This window comes from Mobula birostris, chromosome 3 (assembly GCF_030028105.1).
Source record: "Mobula birostris isolate sMobBir1 chromosome 3, sMobBir1.hap1, whole genome shotgun sequence".
Taxonomy (NCBI): Eukaryota; Metazoa; Chordata; class Chondrichthyes; order Myliobatiformes; family Myliobatidae; genus Mobula; species Mobula birostris.
The window spans coordinates 115,302,629-115,325,502 of record NC_092372.1 but is presented as its reverse complement, the minus strand read 5'-3'; the positions used below and the strand labels follow the sequence as shown (position 1 = coordinate 115,325,502).

The 22,874-nt window shown below is 48.4% G+C and overlaps 1 protein-coding gene across 1 annotated transcript in view; it reads right to left on the bottom strand.

The window, feature by feature from the left end:
* Positions 1 to 22,874, bottom strand: part of ncstn (nicastrin) — a 93,165-nt gene that overhangs the window by 54,144 nt on the left and 16,147 nt on the right. The window contains exons 10-13 of the mRNA XM_072253228.1: positions 11,003 to 11,080; positions 7,829 to 7,998; positions 4,640 to 4,742; positions 2,915 to 3,010 (exon numbers count right to left, since the gene is read on the bottom strand). Of these exons, the coding sequence (XP_072109329.1) occupies positions 2,915 to 3,010; positions 4,640 to 4,742; positions 7,829 to 7,998; positions 11,003 to 11,080 (447 nt within the window). The remainder of the gene's footprint in view (positions 1 to 2,914; positions 3,011 to 4,639; positions 4,743 to 7,828; positions 7,999 to 11,002; positions 11,081 to 22,874) is intronic.

The window sequence follows — 22,874 nt, the reverse complement described above, 5'->3', positions numbered from 1 at the left end:
TGTCCAGCAGTGCACTATCACCTCTCCCCCCACTTCTGCTCCTTGCATCCCACCCCCTTCATAAATTGCCCAATCCCCCAAACTAACCAGAATCTGCCCCTCAGTTCCCGAGCTCTTCCTGTCCAATTGCAGTTGTGGGCAGTTCTACACCACTCCATTAGCTCAAACCCCTGTCCATCCATTCCTGTGTAACTGCCAAAATGTCAATTACATTTCTTTCTTTCTCTTTGTCTCTCTCTTCCAGGCCAGCCAGCAACCCACTGATTTAACCTCAGCCTAATCACAGGACAATTTACAATGACCATTAACCTGACTGGCATGGGAGGGAGACCAGGGCACCTGGAGGAAACTCGAGGAGAACGGAGCGCCAAGAGGTACTGGAGGAGAACGGAGGTGACTGGAGAACAGAGGAGACTTGAAGAGAACGGAGGAGACCAGAGCACCTGGAGGAAATCCACACATACAGAGGAAGAACATACAAACTTTCTTACAAAGGATGCAGGAATTGAAGTCCAATGCCCTGGGCTGTAAGGACGCTATGCTATGTGCCAGACTGCCTCTAGGCCGTCCTGTATGGAGGCTGCTGATTCCAATTACTGTCCAAAAAAAATCCGTTCAGTCAATCCCCTCCCCAAGACCCCCAGAGCGATATGGACCAGCCATTTGAAATAGGCAGTCCCGATGAAGGGTCTCTGCTCGAAATGTTAACATTTGTGTTAAGCCATTCCACAGATGCTGCCTGACCCAAGTTCCTCAGGCATTTCTGTGTTAAACCATAAGACCATGGGACACAAGAGCTGAATTAGTCCACTTGGCTTGTCAAGTCTGCTCTGTCATTCCATCATGGCTGATTTATTATCCCTCTCAACCCGATTCTCCTGCCTTCTCCCCGTAACTTTTGATGCCCTGACTAATCATGAACCTATCATCCACTTGTAAGGGGGTTTCATCTTTTATGTTACTGCGTAAGCTAATTAAAATGGCTTCTTTGTTATGTTATACTTGGGAATGCTTCTTTGTTATGTTAAATGCTGAGAAAGTTCTTGCACTAGCAGCTTGTTTTGGGTTAGGTGGTGATAAGAAGATGTTATGAACCAATTGGGACAGTTGTTATGATTTTGGTGTATCTGGAAGATTTGTATGCACGGGGTTTTGGAGGCAGAAGGCGGAAGGGAAAGACAGAGGATGGACCAGGTGCTGTGATGTCCGCTAACGGGGTCGGACCCCAAGGAGGGTGTTCGGCAAGGAGACGGAGATGGACTCGTGTGGAGCGTCTGGTCGACCATCATTGTTGGTCCCAGGCGGCCAGTTGAGGTGGTCCGAGGGGTTGCAGGGTGAAGAGGAAGGGTCCTGAGCTCCAACTGTTTGTGCACGTAGAGATTGAACTTTGATAAGTGAGGTGCCTTTGATTTTCCTTTTATATTTTATTCTCTATTAATTATATAGTTCCAGTAATATCTATAAACTGTAAATCACTTAATTGTATCTGGTGTATTGTCTGTTATTGGGGCGGGGTGGGGTACATCACACAGTATCCACACAAACTAATTACCCAGTTTGGTGGGGTCAAGGGCTATTTCCCTAGATGACAGTGAGCCGAGCGACCCTGAGTCTGGCCGGGGGCTACACACTCTATCTGTGTCCTCTGGTCCTAGACTCCCCCACTATAGGAAACATCTTCTCCACATCCACTCTATCTGTGTTCCTCTGGTCCTAGACTCCCCCACTACAGGAAACATCCTCTCCACATCCACTTTATCTGTATCTGCTGGTCCTAGACTCCCCCACTATAGGAAACATCCTCTTCCACATCCACTCTATCTGTATCCGCCGGTCCTAGACTCCCCCACTATAGGAAACATCCTCTCCATATCCAGTCTATCTAGGCATTTCAGCTTTCGATACTTTTCAATGAGATACCCCTTCATTCTTCTAAACTCCAGCAAGTACAGGCCCAGAGTCATCAAACTCTCCTCATATATTAACCTTTTCATTCTTGGAACCTCCTCTCCAATGACAGCACATTTTTTCTTAGGCCCAAAACTGCTCACAATACTCCATGTAGTCTGACCAGTGCTTTATAAAGCCTCAACATTACATCCTTGCTCTTATATTCCAGTCATTTCGAAATGAATGCTAACATTGATTGCATTTGTCTTCCCCACTACCTTCAATTTAACCTTTAGGGAATCCTGCATTGGACTCCCAAGTCCCTTTGCACCTCTGAGTTTTGAATTTTCTCTCCATTTAGAAAATAATTTACGTTTTATTCAGTCTACCAAAGTGCATGACCATACACTTCCTGACACTGTATTCCACCTGCCATTTCTTTGCCCGAACTCCCAATCTGTCCAAGTCCTTCTGCAGCCTCCCTGCTACCTCAACACTACCTGCCCCCCACCTATCTCTGTACCATCCACAAACTTGCAATAAAGCCATCAATTCTGTCATTCAAATCATTAACATATAACGTGAAAATAATTGGTCCTTTAACAGCAACCCCTGAGGAACACCACTAGTCAGCAGCAGCCAATCCGAGAAGGCCCCCTTTATTCCCACTCTGTTACTGTTGTTCCCTGTAGCAACCTTACCGTTCCTTTGACATTTTTGTCTGTTTTTTACGAGGCCGAGTTGCCGGCGCGATGCTCAACCCAGCACGAATGGAATGCAAGGAGCCGGCCGGATTTGAACCCAGGACCACTCATCTCTAAGACCGGTGTGGATGTCACTACACCACCGGCCAGCATTCCCACTCTTTGCCTCCTGCCAATCAGCCAATCTTCAATCCATGCTAGTATCTTTCATGTAATACCAAGGGCTCTTAGCTTTTTAAGTAGCTTTATGTGCCAAAAGCCTTCTGAAAATTGAAGCTGTCCAGTATCTGCAGTATCTCATGTTTATGAAAGAGTCTTACTGTTTGTGGGTCGGCCGTGATGTTCTCCAGGCTGCCATTGCCTCCCGCCTGTAGGTACAATGTTCTCACCACCAGGGTGGCCACGTCTGCCAGGGACTGAGAGAGAAAAGAGCCACAATGAGTTCGATCACAGAGTGGACAGAGGACAGGGTCACTAGGAGTGGGTTCATATTTACGTGGGAGGTTCCCGAAAGGAAGACAGTATCCCAGGGGGTTCCTGGGAGGGGAAAAATACCACCAGGAAGGTGTCCGGGACTGGGATAATATTCCCAAGGGTTCCCCAAGTGTGATAACAGTCCTGGGGAGATCCCTGGGAGTGGATAATATTCCAGGGGCTCCCGGGAGTAGATAATATTCCAGGGGTCCCCAGAGGGAGATAATATTCCAGGGGGTCCCCAGGAGGGAGATAATATTCTGGGGGTCCCCGGGAGGGAGATAATATTCCAGCAGGTCCTGGGAGTAGATAATATTCCAGGGGGTCCCGGGAGTAGATAATATTCCAGTGGGTCCCTGGGAGGGAGATAATATTCTGGGGGTCCCCAGGAGGGAGATAATATTCCAGGGGGTCTCCGGGTAGGAGATAATATTCCAGAGGGTCCCTGGGTAGGAGATAATATTCCAGGGGGTCCCCGGGAGGGAGATAATATTCCAGGGGGTCCCCGGGAGGGAGATAATATTCCAGGGGGTCCCCGGGAGGGAGGTAATATTCCCAGGTCCCGGGAGGGAGATAATATTCAGGGGCCCCTGGAAGTGGGATCATATTTCCAGGGGATCCCCAGGAGATAATATTCCCAGGAGGTCCCCGAGGTGTGTTTTTATTCCCAGGGATCCCCTAAAGGGGGATATTATTCTCAGGGGGGGGTGGGGGGTTCTGCAGGTGGGGTATATTATTTCTGGGCTGTCTCCGGGAGGGGGATAACGTTCCCAGGGTGTCCCAGGGAGGGGGATAACGTTCCCAGGGGGTCCCAGGGAGGGGAATAATGTTCCCAGGAGGTCCCGGGGAGGGGGATAACGTTCCCAGGGTGTCTCGGGGGAGGGGGATAACGTTCTCGGGTGTCCCGGGGGAGAGGGAATAACTTTCCCAGGGTGTCCTGGGGGAGGGGTATAACGTTCCCAGGGCGTCTCGGGGGAGGGGGAATAACGTTCCCGGGGCGTCTCGGGGGAGGGGGATAATGTTCCCAGGGTGTCCTGGGGGAGGGGCATAATGTTCCCAGGGGATCTCGGGGGAGGGGGGGTAACGTTCCCAGGGGGTCCCGGGGAGGGGGATAATGTTCCCAGGAGGTCCCAGGGAGGGGGTTAACGTTCCCAGGGGATCTCGGGGGAGGGGAAATAATGTTCCCAGGAGGTCTCGGGGGAGGCGGGGTAACGTTCCCAGGGTGTCCCTGGGAGGGGGTAACGTTTCCAGGGGGTCTCGGGGGAGGGGGATAACGTTCCCAGGGGGTCTCGGGATAGGGGTATAACGTTCCCAGGGGGTCTCGGGGAGGGGGAATAATGTTCCCAGGGGGTCTCGGGGGAGGGGGATAACGTTCCCAGGGGGTCTCGGGGGAGGGGGATAACGTTCCCAGGGGGTCCCGGGGAGGGGGATAATGTTCCCAGGAGGTCCCGGTGAGGGGGATAATAATTCCATATCTCCTTGGGGAGGGTTGGGAATCTGGAATCGGTTTAATGTTCACAGGAACATTCTGGGATGGTTTAATATTTGCAGGGGTTTCTGGTCTCTCCTACCTTTGCCGTGTCTGTGATGTGGTTCAATGCTTCCTCAGGAGTGAGACCATCTGGGTAACGCAATCCAATGTTTTCGGCCAAGTCGTAAACACTCTGGTAGTACCTGGGAAAATTGGAACTTGAACGGTTATCGTTATTGTGGAAACAAATTCAGTTCCTTTCCTCCACGTCTTCCTTTGCCTACATTTCCAAGTGCCCACTTTATAGAACAAAGAACATGAGCACACAGTACAGCCCCTGAAGCATACCATGTTGTGCCAACCTTAGAACTGAAGTTCAAGTTTAATTTTCATTCAGTCATGGCCAAATAAAACAGAGTTCCTCTGGGGCCAAGGCGTAAGACACATTACCACTAGCACAAAACACACAGCACATATCATTACTTTTTCAGTGTACATAACTACAAAGAAAAAATATACAACCAAAGACCCTGATGGCATGTCTATAGAATGTCCTGGACCAACTTACTCTTCCACCGAGCGAGCACTGGAGGGCAGCACCTACTCCAAGATTAATCTAACCCTTCCCTCTCACATAGTCCTCCATTTTTTCTAACGTCCATGTACCTATCTAAGAGTCTCTTTAATGCCCCCTAATTTATCTGGGCAAGACATTCCACAGACCCACCACTTTTGTGTATAAATCTTACCTCTGACTTCACCCCTATATACTTTCTTTGATCACCTCAAAATTATGCCCCCTCTTATTTGCCATTTCCATCCTGGGAAAAAGTCTCTGGCTGTCCACTCTCTCCAGGCCTCTTATCATCTTGTCCACATCTATCAAGTCATCTCTCATCACTCCAAAGAAAAAGGCCTTGCTTGCTCAATCTTTCTTCATAAGACATGCTCTCCAATCCAGGCAGCATTCTGGTAAATGTCCTCTGCACTGTTTCTAAAAGTTCCACATTAACCCTATAATGAGGCAACCAGAACTGAAAATGATATTCTAAGTGTGGTCTAAGCACGGTTTTACAGAGCGGCAACATTACCTCACGGCTCTTGAATTCAATCCCCTGACAAATGAGGGCCAACACACCAGACATCTTTTTAACTACCCTATCATTTTGCACGGCAAGTTGAGAGATTTATGGACATGGTCCTGAGTAGCAGACAATGAGATCCTAGTCATATGGAGACACGGTCTGTGGGAAAGTACTGGTGGATTGATGTTATCATGATCAGCGAACTTCTGCTCAACATCGGTCTCCATCCACCCCAACTTTCCCTGCCAGCTTTCATCTCCTTCTCTAGCAATACTTGACCACTACTTTAATGTTTCTACTGAACCGGTGAAAGACTGTGGTTCCCAAAGGGGCTGAGCACCCTGTCGTCAATGACAAGACTGTGGTTCCCAAAGGGGCTGAGCGCCCTGTGGTCAACGACAAGAGCATGTCGGAATTGAACTCCGATGCCCTGAACTGTAATAACACAGTCCTATTTGCTATACTGCTGTGGTGACCCCTATTGTGTTCCAGGTGTGGACTCAGCTCCAAATACCCGACTTTTCCCCAGGACAATAATTCCCCTTCTGCAAAAATCTGTCTCACTGTGTCTTAAATATATTTTGCAAGGAAGCCTCTACTGCTTCCCTGGGGAGAGAATTCCACAGATTCACTACTCTTTGGGAGAAGCAGTTCCTCAACTCCGTCCCAAATCTACTCCCCAGGATCTTGATAGTCCTAAAAGACCTACTTTGTCGTGGTTTGGAGGGGTGCGTGTCTCAATGACCCAGAAAGCTATGTTGGCTGGAGTCAGGGCCTTGTGCTTTGGCTCTTGGCAGGGTCACCCATGCCAAACAGGTCAAAGGGTACGGGTGGACTAAGAGTGGTCCACCGGCCATCCGGATTCAGGGGTTCAGCTCTGGGCTAACAACCCTGACCGGTAAGACAGAAGCGTTACGGAAAGAGCAATGAAGAATCCTTCTCCACATCCACTCTATCTATGTGGCGGCATCCCTGAGTCTCCACCCAGGAACTGCAGGACTGACTGACGTGAAAACTGAGAGGATGAGCGAAGTCCTGAACAAGACCAAGACTGAAACTGGTTTCTGGAAAGATGGCCAAGGGCAGAGTGAGATGGGGGACATTCACTGCTGTCCTAAGTGACAGTTTAGGAAGCTGGACTGTGACTCCCCTCGGTAGACCCTAAGGCCATTCCCCGTATCTGCAAGGCCCTCAGGTGCCTGGGTGAGTGCAACTACAATAGCTCCTGTGAAGCTTGACACTGTCTGTACACAAAGCATTTACTCCTGCCTGTTTGGCTCCATGACCTCTACCACCAAGGACGAGGTTCACGAGAATGTTTCAAGGAATGTGTGAGGAATCACTGGTGCCTCATTGTCAGTGAGTCTCAGAACCGAACTTTCCCGACAACTACAGTGGGGTGGCACGAATGCGAAGCTGGGTCGCGTGTGTGGGTCACACATTTACTCTCACCCAACTTTGAGCCATTGGCTGCACGTTCCTGTCACAAACATCAGAAACCAGGTGCTGAGGATGGAAACCAGCAGTCCTCGTGGTCAAGCACCGAGGACAAGGCCTGCTGACCTCTCCCTCAGGTCAGCAAGTCCCCAGAACCACAGATCATGGATTACGGCTGAAATGTGGTCCGGGTCTGTTGAAGGGAACGTGAGGGGAGCTTCACTCAGAAGGGGAATGAGCAGCAGTGAATGCCAGGCTGATTGCGAGTACATGGATGGGAGGCATATGGTCTGGCTGCAGGTTGATTAATAGTTTGACACAGACTAGATGGGCTGAAGGGCCTGTTTCTGTGCTGAAGTGGTCGAATGACACTGTGGGCTTGGCATGTTGGCACCGTAGGTGTGGTTACACTTGCGGGCTGTCCCACAGCACACCCACAGACTGTGTAGGTTGTTAAAAAGGCATTCACTGAATGCTTTGATGTAAATGTGATGAATACAGGTAATCATTGGTGGAGTTCTGCAGCCCTATAAAGAGAAGGTTATTTTCTTTATCCGTCTGCTACAGCACTTCAGACCCTGAAGGAGGAAAAATGGGAATGTCAAGAAACTCCAAGCTGAACCCAACAATGGGCCTGCCGAAACCCAGCATGCACAGCAGCAGAGAAAGTGGCCTATCCTTGGGGCTGCAGCAGGAGGATGACAGGGGGCTTTCTATATCCCAGTGCCTGCTGGGTACAAGGCTGCGCCATCACTGTGGCTGCCTACCTGTTGGTGAAGCTGCCCTGGTGGTCGGTGAGCACTGCCCCAGGGATGTTCCTGGCCCGCAGGAACCTCTGGAAGGACGATGGAGGCAGCGGCTGGCTCTGGTTTGGCTGCTGGACGCTGATGTTCAGTCCCATCTTGCTTTCCAAGAGGGATCTCAGCAGCTTCCGAACCTGCAGCCAGGAGAAATTAAAAATGAGTCATTGTAGCGCAGAAGACCACTCAGCCCATCAATGTATGGTGACTCGGGCAAATTTGAATCGGCCACGTATCCACGCATCACCCAGCTGTGAAACTCTCAACTGTCTCCCCTTCCAGTGGTCCAACAGGCAACCCCAGGTCACCGATATTTACAACTTGGTGATGCACTGTGGAATCGGACCTTCCGGCCCACGAGCCGCACCGCACAGTGACCCACCTCTCTATCGCAGATCACGAAGAGTCACATTCCACTTAGCGACTGAACAACAAACAAACGAAAATCACAGGGCAATTTACAGTGACTAATTAACCTCCAAACCAGGAAGGGTGTAGAAACTTTTTACAGACAGCAAACTCTGAAGGTCCGACCCGCAATGTGTCGCGATAATCGCTAGTCTGCCTTGGCGGCCTAGAGAAAAGCCAAACACACCCTCGGGACCAATGAACTGACCAAGCCCTATGACTTTGGAACGTGCAAGGAAACCCACAGGTACAAGGAGAACGTACCAGATAGTGTCCACGGGCACTGTAACAGAGTTACACTGACATTCTGTACTGAACCCAGTAGACTTCTCCCACCCGCAGTACATCCACAACACCAGCCCGGAACATCATGGGTCTGAGGACCTATATCACGTTCTATGTCCAGTCCATTTTACCAAGTCTTTCTTCACTGAATACTTGCACTAACTTTGTGAGTTGTCTATCAGTTTAAAGTTGAGTGTCTGGGTTACGCTGTGGGAAAATGGACAAACACCTTCCTGGCAGCAGTGGGATTTGAACCCGGATCACCGGTGCTGTAATCATTACACAACTCTGTCACTCTCATACAGAGAGCCTAATGAGGCAAATCAAATGTAGATTCTGCAGTCTAATTGACGCAGGGTATCCTTGCATAAATTGAATTGACATTACCTACATCCCTCATATACATGAAGAGTAAAAATCTTTTATGTTATGTCTCCGTCTAAATGAGCACTAAACAATTTATAACAAATATTATCTACAACAGGACAGTCAATATAACATAGAAATACAATTGCATCAGCATGAGTTGATCAGTTTGAAGGCCTGGTGGAAGAAGCTATTTTGGAGCCTGTTGGTCCTGTCTGTCATGCTGCGGTACCGTTTCCCGGATGGTAGCAGCTGGAACAGTTTGTGGTTGGGGTGACAATGATCCTATGGGCCCTTTTTACACACCTGCCTTTGTAAATGTCCTGAATCGTGGGAAGTTCACAACTACAGATGTGCTGGGCTGTCCACACCACTCTCTGCAGAGTCCTGCGATTGAGGGAAGTACTGTTCCCATAACAGGCAGTGATGCAGCCAGTCAGGATGGTCTCAATTGTGCCCCTGCTGTACTACTGTGACACCCATTCCTGGGTCAGGTGATTTAAGTCTGTAGCGATCCCTGAACACCTTTGTAAGCAGAGGAAAAAAAAACACAGGTACAGAGATAGCATTCGAGCCAGCTCTCCTAAAATATCCATTCAATTCCTTGGAAGGACCGAGAAAGCTGTAAACTCAGCCAGCTCCATCATGGACACTAACCTCCCCAGCGTCGAGGACACCTTCAGAATGTGATGCCTCAAAAAGGCGGCATCCATCATTGAGGACCCCCACCACCCAGGACATGCCCACTTCTCATTGCTTCCAACAGGGAGGAGGTACAGGAGCCTGAAGACACACACTCAATGATTCAGGGAAAGCTTCTTCCCCTCCGCCATCAAATTTCTGAATGGACGTTGAACTCAGTACTTGTTCCATCTTTTTTTCACCACTTATTTAAATGTCTTTTTTCAGATATACCTACAATTTTTATTATGTCTCACAATCTACTGCTGCCATAAAATAAAAAGTTTCATGACGAATGCCAGTGGCACGAAACCCGGTTCTGGTTGTGGAGATGAACCATTCGGTTACGTTCCTGCTGGTGGGAAATGTAACTCAATGGTTCATCTCCACAACCTTTGCTGCTGAAAATTCTGAACATCCGGTGGCTCAGAAGGCAGATGACATTGAGCTTAAAAATCAGCAGGCTACGTTGCAGCTTTATAAAACTTAGCCAGAGCAGTGCAGACAGTTCTGGTCTCCTCCATTGCAGGAGAGATGTCCAGGCAAGTTTTTTTGGCACAGAGAGTGAGAGTACTGGGTACCTGGGTGGTGGTAGCGAGAGACACATCAGGGTCTTTTCAGACTCTTTTAGATAGAATGGGAGGGAAATGGAAGGGTATGGATATCGGGTAGGCCAAAGGAATTAGTTTAGTTGGCATTGGATTGCTAATTAACTTGGTTCAGCACAACATTGAGGGCCGAAGGGCCTCCTCCATGTTCTCATGTGACAATAATGATTTTTTTATTATCGTGTTGCACCAGACAGTCAGCCATTCTTGTCTGGTGCGTAGTGTCAGGATTGGTCTCCTTTCAGATTAACCGGGTCACGATATGAATGTTTCTGACTCGACCCTTTTTTTACAAGGCTGAGTGGCTAGCTTGATGCTCAACCCGGCACGGATGAAAAGCGTGCTCAGGGGGTGGCCTGACTTGGATTCGAACTCGGGAACCTTCGCTCCAGAGTCCAGCGCTGATGCCATTGCGCCACAAACCGGCCACAATAACGATGAACATCGCAAAGTTCCCTGCAAACCACATCTGACACTCTCTCTGAACTGACCCTCCTCGTGACGTCTGTTGGGAAAACTGGAGGGGTTCACTCTCCCTGAACCGACCCTCCTTGTGACGAGTGTCAGGAGAAGCAGATGGGTTCACTCTCCCTGAACTGACCCTCCTCGTGACGAGTGTCAGGAGAAGCAGAGGGGTTCACTCTCCCTGAACTGACCCTCTTCGTGACAAGTACCGGGAGAACTGGGAGCTGGAAGTGTACGAGCAGTGGGAGGGGAGTTTGGGTCATGTGCATGGGGCTGCAGTCCCAATCTGCCGCAGAGGCCAGCAGGCCCAGGACCAGGACCATCCTACCTGTTCGTGCACTGTGGAATTGCGCAGTGACACTGGATCGGTGTGTGCCCAGATCTTTGATGCTGTTCCGATGCCAATCTGAAATTTAAATACATCACACAGTTAGAATTCACCCAGCCCTTGTCCCTGTCCCCCGGTTACTACATTCTTTAGTACCCCAGTGCCTCTAATCTCTCCCTGGGTTCCTGAGTCTGAACATCTCTCTTGGAGTCGACATATTGGTGAAACAGTGGCTACAGTTCATTAGGGTTTTGAGGAGAATCGGTGTGTCACCAAAAGCACTCACAAATTTCTAGAGATGTACCGAGAGCATTTTGACAGAGTGCATCACTGACTGGTACGGGCATCCGCACAGGAACAGGAGAAGCTGTAGCTCCTATACCGATAAGAGCATTCGGACAGGGTGCATCACTGTCTGGTACGGGCAGCCGCACAGGAACAGGAGAAGCTGTAGCTCCTGTACCGATAAGAGCATTCGGACAGGGTGCATCACTGTCCGGTGTGAGGGGTCACTGCACAGGAACAGGAGAAGCTGTAGCTCCTGTACCGATAAGAGCATTCGGACAGGGTGCATCACTGTCCGGTGTGAGGGGTCACTGCACAGGAACAGGAGAAGCTGTAGCTCCTGTACCGATAAGAGCATTCGGACAGGGTGCATCACTGTCCGGTGTGAGGGGTCACTGCACAGGAACAGGAGAAGCTGTAGCTCCTGTACCGATAAGAGCATTCGGACAGGGTGCATCACTGTCCGGTGTGAGGGGTCACTGCACAGGAACAGGAGAAGCTGTAGCTCCTGTACCGATAAGAGCATTCGGACAGGGTGCATCACTGTCCGGTGTGAGGGGTCACTGCACAGGAACAGGAGAAGCTGTAGCTCCTGTACCGATAAGAGCATTCGGACAGGGTGCATCACTGTCCGGTGTGAGGGGTCACTGCACAGGAACAGGAGAAGCTGTAGCTCCTGTACCGATAAGAGCATTCGGACAGGGTGCATCACTGTCCGGTGTGAGGGGTCACTGCACAGGAACAGGAGAAGCTGTAGCTCCTGTACCGATAAGAGCATTCGGACAGGGTGCATCACTGTCCGGTGTGAGGGGTCACTGCACAGGAACAGGAGAAGCTGTAGCTCCTGTACCGATAAGAGCATTCGGACAGGGTGCATCACTGTCCGGTGTGAGGGGTCACTGCACAGGAACAGGAGAAGCTGTAGCTCCTGTACCGATAAGAGCATTCGGACAGGGTGCATCACTGTCCGGTGTGAGGGGTCACTGCACAGGAACAGGAGAAGCTGTAGCTCCTGTACCGATAAGAGCATTCGGACAGGGTGCATCACTGTCCGGTGTGAGGGGTCACTGCACAGGAACAGGAGAAGCTGTAGCTCCTGTACCGATAAGAGCATTCGGACAGGGTGCATCACTGTCCGGTGTGAGGGGTCACTGCACAGGAACAGGAGAAGCTGTAGCTCCTGTACCGATAAGAGCATTCGGACAGGGTGCATCACTGTCCGGTGTGAGGGGTCACTGCACAGGAACAGGAGAAGCTGTAGCTCCTGTACCGATAAGAGCATTCGGACAGGGTGCATCACTGTCCGGTGTGAGGGGTCACTGCACAGGAACAGGAGAAGCTGTAGCTCCTGTACCGATAAGAGCATTCGGACAGGGTGCATCACTGTCCGGTGTGAGGGGTCACTGCACAGGAACAGGAGAAGCTGTAGCTCCTGTACCGATAAGAGCATTCGGACAGGGTGCATCACTGTCCGGTGTGAGGGGTCACTGCACAGGAACAGGAGAAGCTGTAGCTCCTGTACCGATAAGAGCATTCGGACAGGGTGCATCACTGTCCGGTGTGAGGGGTCACTGCACAGGAACAGGAGAAGCTGCAGCTCCTGTACCGATAAGAGCATTCGGACAGGGTACATCACTGTCTGGTGTGAGGGGTCACTGCACAGGATCTGAAACGCTGCAGAAAGCTGTAAACTCAGCCAGTTCCATCATGGGCTGCGACCACCCCAGAATCGAGGACATCTTCAACAAGCCACTCTTCAGTAGGTAGGACCCCATCACTCAGGACATGCCTCTTCTCATTGACCATGAGACCATAAGACATAGGAGCAGAATTAGGGCATTTGGCCCATCGAGTCAGCTCTTTCATGCAATAATGGCTCATCAACTTTTTACTCCCCATCCCCCGAGTCCAACTCACCAGCCTTCTCCCGTAACTTTTGATGCCGTGTCCAATCAAGAACAATCAATTTCTGCCCTAAATACACCCAATGACCTGGCCTCCACAACTGCCTGTGGTAATAAGTTCCACAAATTTACCACCCTCCAGCTGAAGAAATTTCTCAACGTCTTGTTTTAAATGGACACCCCTCTACCCTGAGGCTGTGCCCTCTCGTCCTTGACTCCCCCACCAAGGGAAACATCCTTTTCACTTCTACTCTGCCTGGTTTTTTCAACGTACGAAAGGTTTCAATGAGACTCCTCCCCTGCCCCCTTCATCCTTCTAATTCCAGTGAGTACAGACCCAGAACTATCAAACGTTCCTCATATGATAACCTTTTCAGTCCTGGAATCATCCTTGTGAACCTCCTCTGGACCCTCTCCAATGCCAGCACGTTTTCTAAGAAGAGGGGCCCAAAACTGTTCACAATATTCAAGATGAGGCCAGTGACTTATAAAGCCTCAGCATCACATCCCTGCTCTTCTATTCTAGACCTCTTGAAATGAATGCGAACATAGCATTTGTCTTCCTTACCACCTACTCAACCTGCAAGTTAACCTTTGGGATGTTCTGCACAAGATCTCCCAAGTCCCTTTGCATATCAGATTTTTGGATTTTCTCCCCATTTAGAAAATAGTCTGCACATTTATTTCTTGACCAAAGTGCATGACCTTGCATTTTCCAACATGGTATTTCATTTGCCACTTTCTTGCCCAATCTCCTAATCTGTCTAAGTCCACTGCATACTAGCTGCTTCCTCAACACTACCTGCCTCTCCACCAATCTTCGTATCATCTGCAAACTTGGCAACAAAGCCATCTATTCCATCGTCTAAATCATTGATATACAGCATAAAAAGAAGTGGTCTTAACACCAACCCCTGTGGAATATCACTGGTCACTGGTAGCCAACCAGAAAAGGATCCTTTTATTCCCACTCACTGCCTCCTACCAATCAGTCAATGTTCAAACCATGTTAGTAACTTTTCTGTAATACCAACTTAACTTGGTAAGCAGCCTCATGTGTGGTATCTTTCAAAGATCTTCTGAAAGTCCAAATATACAACATCCATTGCAAACCCTTTATCTATCCTACTTGTAATCTCCTCAAAAAATTCTAACAGGTTCATCAGGCAAGATTTTGATCAGGAAGCTCTGCTGACTTTATCCCACCTTGTCCTGTGTCACCAAGTACTCCATAATCTCACCCTTAACAATTGACTCCAACATTTTGCCAACCACTGAGGTCAGGCTAACTGGTCTATAATTTATTTTCTGCTGCCTCCCTCCTTTCTTAAAGAGTGGAGTGACATTCGCAATTTTCCAGTCCTCTAGAACCATGCCAGAGTCCAATGGTTTTTGAAAGATCAATGCTAATGCCTCCACAATCTCTAATTCTATCTCTTTCAGAACCCTAGGGTGAATTATGTACTTTTAGGTCTTTCAGCTTTTTGAGCACCTTCTCCCTTGTCATGGTAGCTGCACCCACTTCTCTTCCCTCACACCCTTCAACATATGGCACACTGCTAGTGTCTTCCATTGCGAAGACTGATGCAAAATACTCATTTAGTTCATCTGACATCTCCTTGTCTCACGTCATTATTTCTCTGGCCTCAGCTCTCCTTCATTTTTTATACACTTGGAAAAGCTGTTTCTATCCACCCTCATATTGATTGTTTGCTAGCTTGCTTTCATATTTCATCTTTTATCTCCTAATGACTCCTTTAGTTGCTCTCTGTAGGTTTCTGAAAGCTTCCCAATCCTCTATCTTCCCACTAATTTTTGCTTTGTTGGATGCCCTCTCTTTTGCTTTTACATTAGCTTTGACTGCCCTTGTCAGCCATGGTTGTACTATTTTGCCACTTGAGTAGTTCATTTTTTTTTGGAATACGCATGTCCTGCACATTCCTCATTTTTTCCCCAGAAACTCATGTCATTGCCGCTCTGCTGTCATCCCTGCCGGCACCTCCTTCCAATTTACTTTGGTCAACTCCTCTCTCATACCACTGTAGTTTCCTTTATTCTACTGAAATACTGCTACATCAGACTTTACTTTCTCCCTATCAAATTTCAAGCTGAACTCAATCATATTGTGAAGGATTCTTTTACCTTTAGCTCCCTAATCACCTCCGGTTCATTACATAACACCCAATCCAGTATAGCTGATCCCCCAGCAGGCTCAACGACAAACTCAACTAAAAATACATCTCATAGGCATTCAACAGACTCACTCTCTTGAGACACATGACCAGTCTGATTTTCCCAATCTTCCTGCATGTTAAAATCTCCCATGACGATCATAACATTGCCTTTCTAATATAACCATATAACGATTACAGCACGGAAACAGGCCATCTCAGCTCTTCTAGTCCGTACCGAACTCTTACTCTCACCTAGTCCCACCAACCTGCACTCAGCCCATTACCCTCCATTCCTTTCCTGTCCATATATCTATCCAATTTAACTGTAAACGACAACATAGAACCTGCCTCAACTACTTCTGCTGGAAGCTCGTTCCACACAGCTACCACTCTCTGAGTAAAGAAGTTCCCCCTCATGTTACCCCTAAACTTTTGCCCTTTAACTCTCAACTCATGTCCTCTTTTTTTGAATCTCCCCCACTTTCAATGGAAAAAGCCTATCCACCCCAACTCTATCTATCCCCCTCATAATTTTAAATACCTCTATCAAGTCCCCCCTCAACCTTCTACGTTCCAAAGAATAAAGACCCAACTTGTTCAACCTTTCTCTGTAACTTAGGTGATGAAACCCAGGTAACATTTTAGTAAATCTTCTCTGTACTCTCTCTATTTTGTTGACATCTTTCCTATAATTCGGTGACCAAAACTGTACACAATACTCCAAATTTGGCCTCACCAATGCCTTATACAATTTCAACATTACATCCCAACTCCTATACTCAATGCTCTGATTTATAAAGGCCAACATGAGATTCCACCTTCAGGGAACTATGCACCATCACTCCTAGATCCCTCTGTTCTGCTGCATTCTTCAATGCCCTACCATTTACCATGTATGTCCTATTTTGATTAGTCCTACCAAAATGTAGCACTTCACATTTATCAGCATTAAACTCCATCTTTATATTGAAACTAATAGCATTGTGATCACTGGACCCGAAGTGCTCCCCAGCACATACCTGTCACCTGACCTGTCTCATTCCCTACAGGAGATCCAACACTTCCCCTTCTCTAGTTGGTACCTCTATATATTGTTGCAAAAAACTATCCTGCACACATTTTACAAACTCCAAACCATCCAGCCCTTTTACAGTATGGGTTTCCCAGTCTATGTGTGGAAAATTAAAATCTCCCACAATCACAACTTTGTGCTTACTACAAATAGTAAGTATGCTTTTTCTGTATCCCATTGTAATCTGTGGTCCACATCGCAGCCATTGTTGGGAGGCCTGCCAACAGGGTCCTTTTACCCTTGCGGTTTCTTAACAAGGACTGGTCAAAGAACACTGAGGCTGTCTACAAGAAGGGTCAGAGCCGTCTCTATTTCCTGAGGAGACTGAGGTCCTTTAACATCTGTCGGACGATGCTGAGGATGCTCTACGAGTCTGTGGTGGCCAATGCTATCATGTTTGCTGTTGTGTGCTGGGGCAGCAGGCTGAGGGTAGCAGACACCAACAGAATCAACAAACTCATTGGTAAGGCCAGTGATGTTGTGGGGATGGAACTGGACTCTCTCACGGTGGTGTCTGAAAAGAGGATGCTGTCTAAGTTGCATGCCATCTTGGACAATGTCTCCCATCCACTACATAATGGACTGGTTGGGCACGGGAGTACATTCAGCCAGAGACTCATTCCACCGAGATGCAGCACAGAGCATCATAGGAGGTCATTCCTGCCTGTGGCTATCAAACTTTACAACTCCTCCCTTGGAGGGTCAGACACCCTGAGCCAATAGGCTGGTCCTGGACTTATTCCATAATTTACTGGCATAATTTACATATTACTATTTAACTACTTATGGTTTTATTACTATTTATGGTGCAACTGTAACAAAAACCAATTTCCCCGGGGATCAATAAAGTATGACGACTACTACTACTACTACTATCTTCCGATCCTATGTCATGCCTTTCTACTGACTTGATGCCATTCTTTACCAGTAGAGCCACATCACCCCTCTGCCTACCTTCCTATCCCTCTCCGATACAATGTGTAACCTTGGACATTTAGTTCCCAACTATAATGATCTTTCAGCCACGATTCAGTGATGGCCACAACATCATACCTGACAATCTGTCATAGTGCAACAAGATCATCCACCTTATTTCTTGTACTCAGTGCATTGAGATAGAACATTTTCAGTGCTGTATTTGCTACCCTTTTTCATCCCTAATGCACTGATACTCACCCTGCTGGCTGCAATTTTGTCCTATTGTCTGACTGCACACTATCTTTACTTTTTTTTAACCATCCACCCTATCCTGAGTCCCTTCACTCCCTCAGTGCGACCACCAGGGAGGAGGTACAGGAGTCTAAAGACACACAATGTTTCAGGAACAGCTTCTTCCCCTCTGCCATCAGATTTCTGAATGGACTTTGAACCCTTGGACACTACCTTGGTATTTTTTTGCTTATAGAAACATAGAAAATAGGTGCAGGAGTAGGCCATTCGGCCCTTCGAGCCTGCACCGCCATTTATTATGATCATGGCTGATCATCCAACTCAGAACCCCGCCCCAGCCTTCCCTCCATACCCCCTGATCCCCGTAGCCACAAGGGCCATATCTAACTCCCTCTTAAATATAGCCAATGAACTGGCCTCAACTGTTTCCTGTGGCAGAGAATTCCACAGATTCACCACTCTCTGTGTGAAGAAGTTTTTCCTCATCTCAGTCCTAAAAGGCTTCCCCTCTATCCTCAAACTGTGACCCCTAGTTCTGGACTTCACCAACATCGGGAACAATCTTCCTGCATCTAGCCTGTCCAATCCCTTTAGGATCTTATACGTTTCAATCAGATCCCCCCTCAATCTTCTAAATTCCAACGAGTACAAGCCCAGTTCATCCAGTCTTTCTTCATATGAAAGTCCTGCCATCCCAGGAATCAATCTGGTGAACCTTCTTTGTACTCCCTCTATGGCAAGGATGTCTTTCCTCAGATTAGGGGACCAAAACTGCACACAATACTCCAGGTGTGGTCTCACCAAGGCCTTGTACAACTGCAGTAGTACCTCCCTGCTCCTGTACTCGAATCCTCTCGCTATAAATGCCAGCATACAATTCGCCTTTTTCACCGCCTGCTGTACCTGCATGCCCACTTTCAATGACTGGTGTATAATGACACCCAGGTCTCGTTGCACCTCCCCTTTTCCTAATCGGCCACCAGATAATAATCTGTTTTCCTATTTTTGCCACCAAAGTGGATAACTTCACATTTATCCACATTAAATTGCATCTGCCATGAATTTGCCCACTCACCCAACCTATCCAAGTCACCCTGCATCCTCTTAGCATCCTCCTCACAGCTAACACTGCCACCCAGCTTCGTGTCATCCACAAACTTGGAGATGCTGCATTTAATTCCCTCATCCAAGTCATTAATATATATTGTAAACAACTGGGGTCCCAGCACTGAGCCTTGCGGTACCCCACTAGTCACCGCCTGCCATTCTGAAAAGGTCCCGTTTATTCCCACTCTTTGCTTCCTGTCTGCTAACCAACTCTCCACCCACACCAATACCTTACCCCCAATACCGTGTGCTTTAAGTTTGCACACTAATCTCCTGTGTGGGACCTTGTCAAAAGCCTTCTGAAAATCCAAATATACCACATCCACTGGTTCTCCCCTATCCACTCTACTAGTTACATCCTCAAAAAATTCTATGAGATTCGTCAGACATGATTTTCCTTTCACAAATCCATGCTGACTTTGTCCGATCATTTCACCGCTTTCCAAATGTGCTGTTATCACATCCTTGATAACTGACTCCAGCAGTTTCCCCACCACCGACGTTAGGCTAACCGGTCTATAATTCCCCGGTTTCTCTTTCCCTCCTTTTTTAAAAAGTGGAGTTACATTAGCCACCCTCCAATCCTCAGGAACTAGTCCAGAATCTAACGAGTTTTGAAAAATTATCACTAATGCATCCACTATTTCTTGGGCTTCTTCCTTAAGCACCCTGGGATGCAGACCATCTGGCCCTGGGGATTTATCTGCCTTCAATCCCTTCAATTTACCTAACACCACTTCCCTACTAACATGTATTTCGCTCAGTTCCTCCATCTCACTGGACCCTCTGTCCCCTACTATTTCTGGAAGATTATTTATGTCCTCCTTAGTGAAGACAGAACCAAAGTAATTATTCAATTGGTCTGCCATGTCCTTGCTCCCCATAATCAATTCACCTGTTTCTGTCTGTAGGGAACCTACATTTGTCTTTACCAGTCTCTTCCTTTTTACATATCTATAAAAGTTTTTACAGTCCGTTTTTATGTTCCCTGCCAGTTTTCTCTCATAATCTTTTTTCCCCTTCCTAATTAAGCCCTTTGTCCTCCTCTGCTGAACTCTGAATTTCTCCCAGTCCTCAGGTGAGCCACTTTCTCTGGCTAATTTGTATGTTTCCTCTTTGGAATTGATACTATCCCTAATTTCTCTTGTCAGCCATGGGTGCACTACCTTCCTTGATTTATTCTTTTGCCAAACTGGGATGAACAATTGTTGTAGTTCATCCATGCAATCTTTAAATGCTTGCCATTGCATATCCACCGTCAATCCTTTAAGTGTCATTTTCCAGTCTATCTTAGCTAATTCACGTCTCATACCTTCAAAGTTACCCCTCTTTAAGTTCAGAACCTTTGTTTCTGAATTAACTGTGTCACTCTCCATCTTAATGAAGAATTCCACCATATTATGGTCACTCTTACCCAAGGGGCCTCTCACGACAAGATTGCTAATTAACCCTTCCTCATTGCTCAAAACCCAGTCCAGAATAGCCTGCTCTCTAGTTGGTTCCTCGACATGTTGGTTCAGAAAACCATCCCGCATACATTCCAAGAAATCCTCTTCCTCAGCACCTTTACCAATTTGGTTCACCCAATCTACATGTAGATTGAAGTCACCCATTATAACTGCTGTTCCTTTATTGCACACAATAACTGCTGTTCCTTTATTGCACACTTACTTTAGTTCTATATATATACTTCTTATTGTAATTTAGCTGGATGAACACTGTATTGCTGATGTAAAATCATAACATATGCCAATGATATTAGAGCTGACTGTGATTGTTGCACCTTGAACACACAGTATTATTTGAGCCTCCCTTCACGCGATCTGTCTATTCCTAGTCTCCCCTCGTAACCAGTCGTGTTTACTACCACACCAATCCATTCCTTCTGCCTGCCACACACCTATTAATACCCTACTCATCCTTTCTACACTCCCTATTTCATCAAAACAAATCCCACATGTTTTAATTGCAACTTCTCGTTCCTCACATGTTCGAATCTTGCACCCAGTCTAATCCAATGCATCCCAAAACCTTCCCGCCCTTCTCTTGCCAGGAAAGGCCAGCAACATCACAAAGGATCCCTCTCACGCTGCTCATGGACTGTTTGTCCAACTCCCATCAGGGAGGAGGCTGTATAGCATCCACACCAGGACCACCAGACTCAAAAACAGTGACTATCACCAATCAGCAAGGTTGATCAATACTTCCACCCACTGACACGTCCATCCACACCCCCAACCTCCACTACTGTATCTTTTCCTGTCACAGTCACACACCTCCACCCACCGACCCGTCCCTCCACACCCCCAACCTCCACTACTGTATCATTTCCTGTCACAGTCACACACCTCCACCCACCGACCCGTCCCTCCACACCCCCAACCTCCACTACTGTATCATTTCCTGTCACAGTCACACACCTCCACCCACCGACCCGTCCCTCCACACCCCCAACCTCCACTACTGTATCATTTCCTGTCACAGTCACACACCTCCACCCACCGACCCGTCCCTCCACACCCCCAACCTCCACTACTGTATCATTTCCTGTCAGTCACACACCTCCACCCACCGACCCGTCCCTCCACACCCCCAACCTCCACTACTGTATCATTTCCTGTCACAGTCACACACCTCCACCCACCGACCCGTCCCTCCACACCCCCAACCTCCACTACTGTATCATTTCCTGTCACAGTCACATACCTCCACCCATCGACCCGTCCCTCCACACCCCCAACCTCCACTACTGTATCATTTCCTGTCACAGTCACACACCTCCACCCACCGACCCGTCCCTCCACACCCCCAACCTCCACTACTGTATCATTTCCTGTCAGTCACACACCTCCACCCATCAACCCGTCCCTCCACACCCCCAACCACCACGACTCAATCATTTCCTGTCAGAGTCACACACTTCCACCCACTGACCCGTCCCTCCACACCCCCAACCTCCACTACTGTATCATTTCCTGTCAGAGTCACACACCTCCACCCACTGACTCGTCCCTCCACACCCCGAACCTCCACTACTGTATCATTTCCTGTCACAGTCACACACCTCCACCCACCGACCCGTCCCTCCACACCCCCAACCTCCACTACTGTATCATTTCCTGTCACAGTCACACACCTCCACCCACCGACCCGTCCCTCCATACCTCCGACCACCACTACTGTATCATTTCCTGTCAGAGTCACACACCTCCACCCACTGACCCGTCCCTCCATACCCCCAACCTCCACTACTGTATCATTTCCTGTCAGAGTCACACACCTCCACCCACTGACCCGTCCCTCCGTACCCCCAACCTCCACTACTGTATCATTTCCTGTCACAGTCACACACCTCCACCCACCGACCCGTCCCTCCACACCCCCAACCTCCACTACTGTATCATTTCCTGTCAGTCACACACCTCCACCCATCAACCCGTCCCTCCACACCCCCAACCACCACGACTCAATCATTTCCTGTCAGAGTCACACACTTCCACCCACTGACCCGTCCCTCCACACCCCCAACCTCCACTACTGTATCATTTCCTGTCAGAGTCACACACCTCCACCCACTGACTCGTCCCTCCACACCCCGAACCTCCACTACTGTATCATTTCCTGTCACAGTCACACACCTCCACCCACCGACCCGTCCCTCCACACCCCCAACCTCCACTACTGTATCATTTCCTGTCACAGTCACACACCTCCACCCACCGACCCGTCCCTCCATACCTCCGACCACCACTACTGTATCATTTCCTGTCAGAGTCACACACCTCCACCCACTGACCCGTCCCTCCATACCCCCAACCTCCACTACTGTATCATTTCCTGTCAGAGTCACACACCTCCACCCACTGACCCGTCCCTCCGTACCCCCAACCTCCACTACTGTATCATTTCCTGTCAGAGTCACACACCTCCACCCACCGATCCGTCCCTCCACACCCCCAACCACCACGATTCAATCATTTCCTGTCAGAGTCACACACTTCCACCCACTGACCCGTCCCTCCACACCCCCAACCTCCACTACTGTATCATTTCCTGTCAGAGTCACACACTTCCACCCACTGACTCGTCCCTCCACACCCCCAACCTCCACTACTGTATCATTTCCTGTCAGAGTCACACACCTCGACCCACTGACCCAC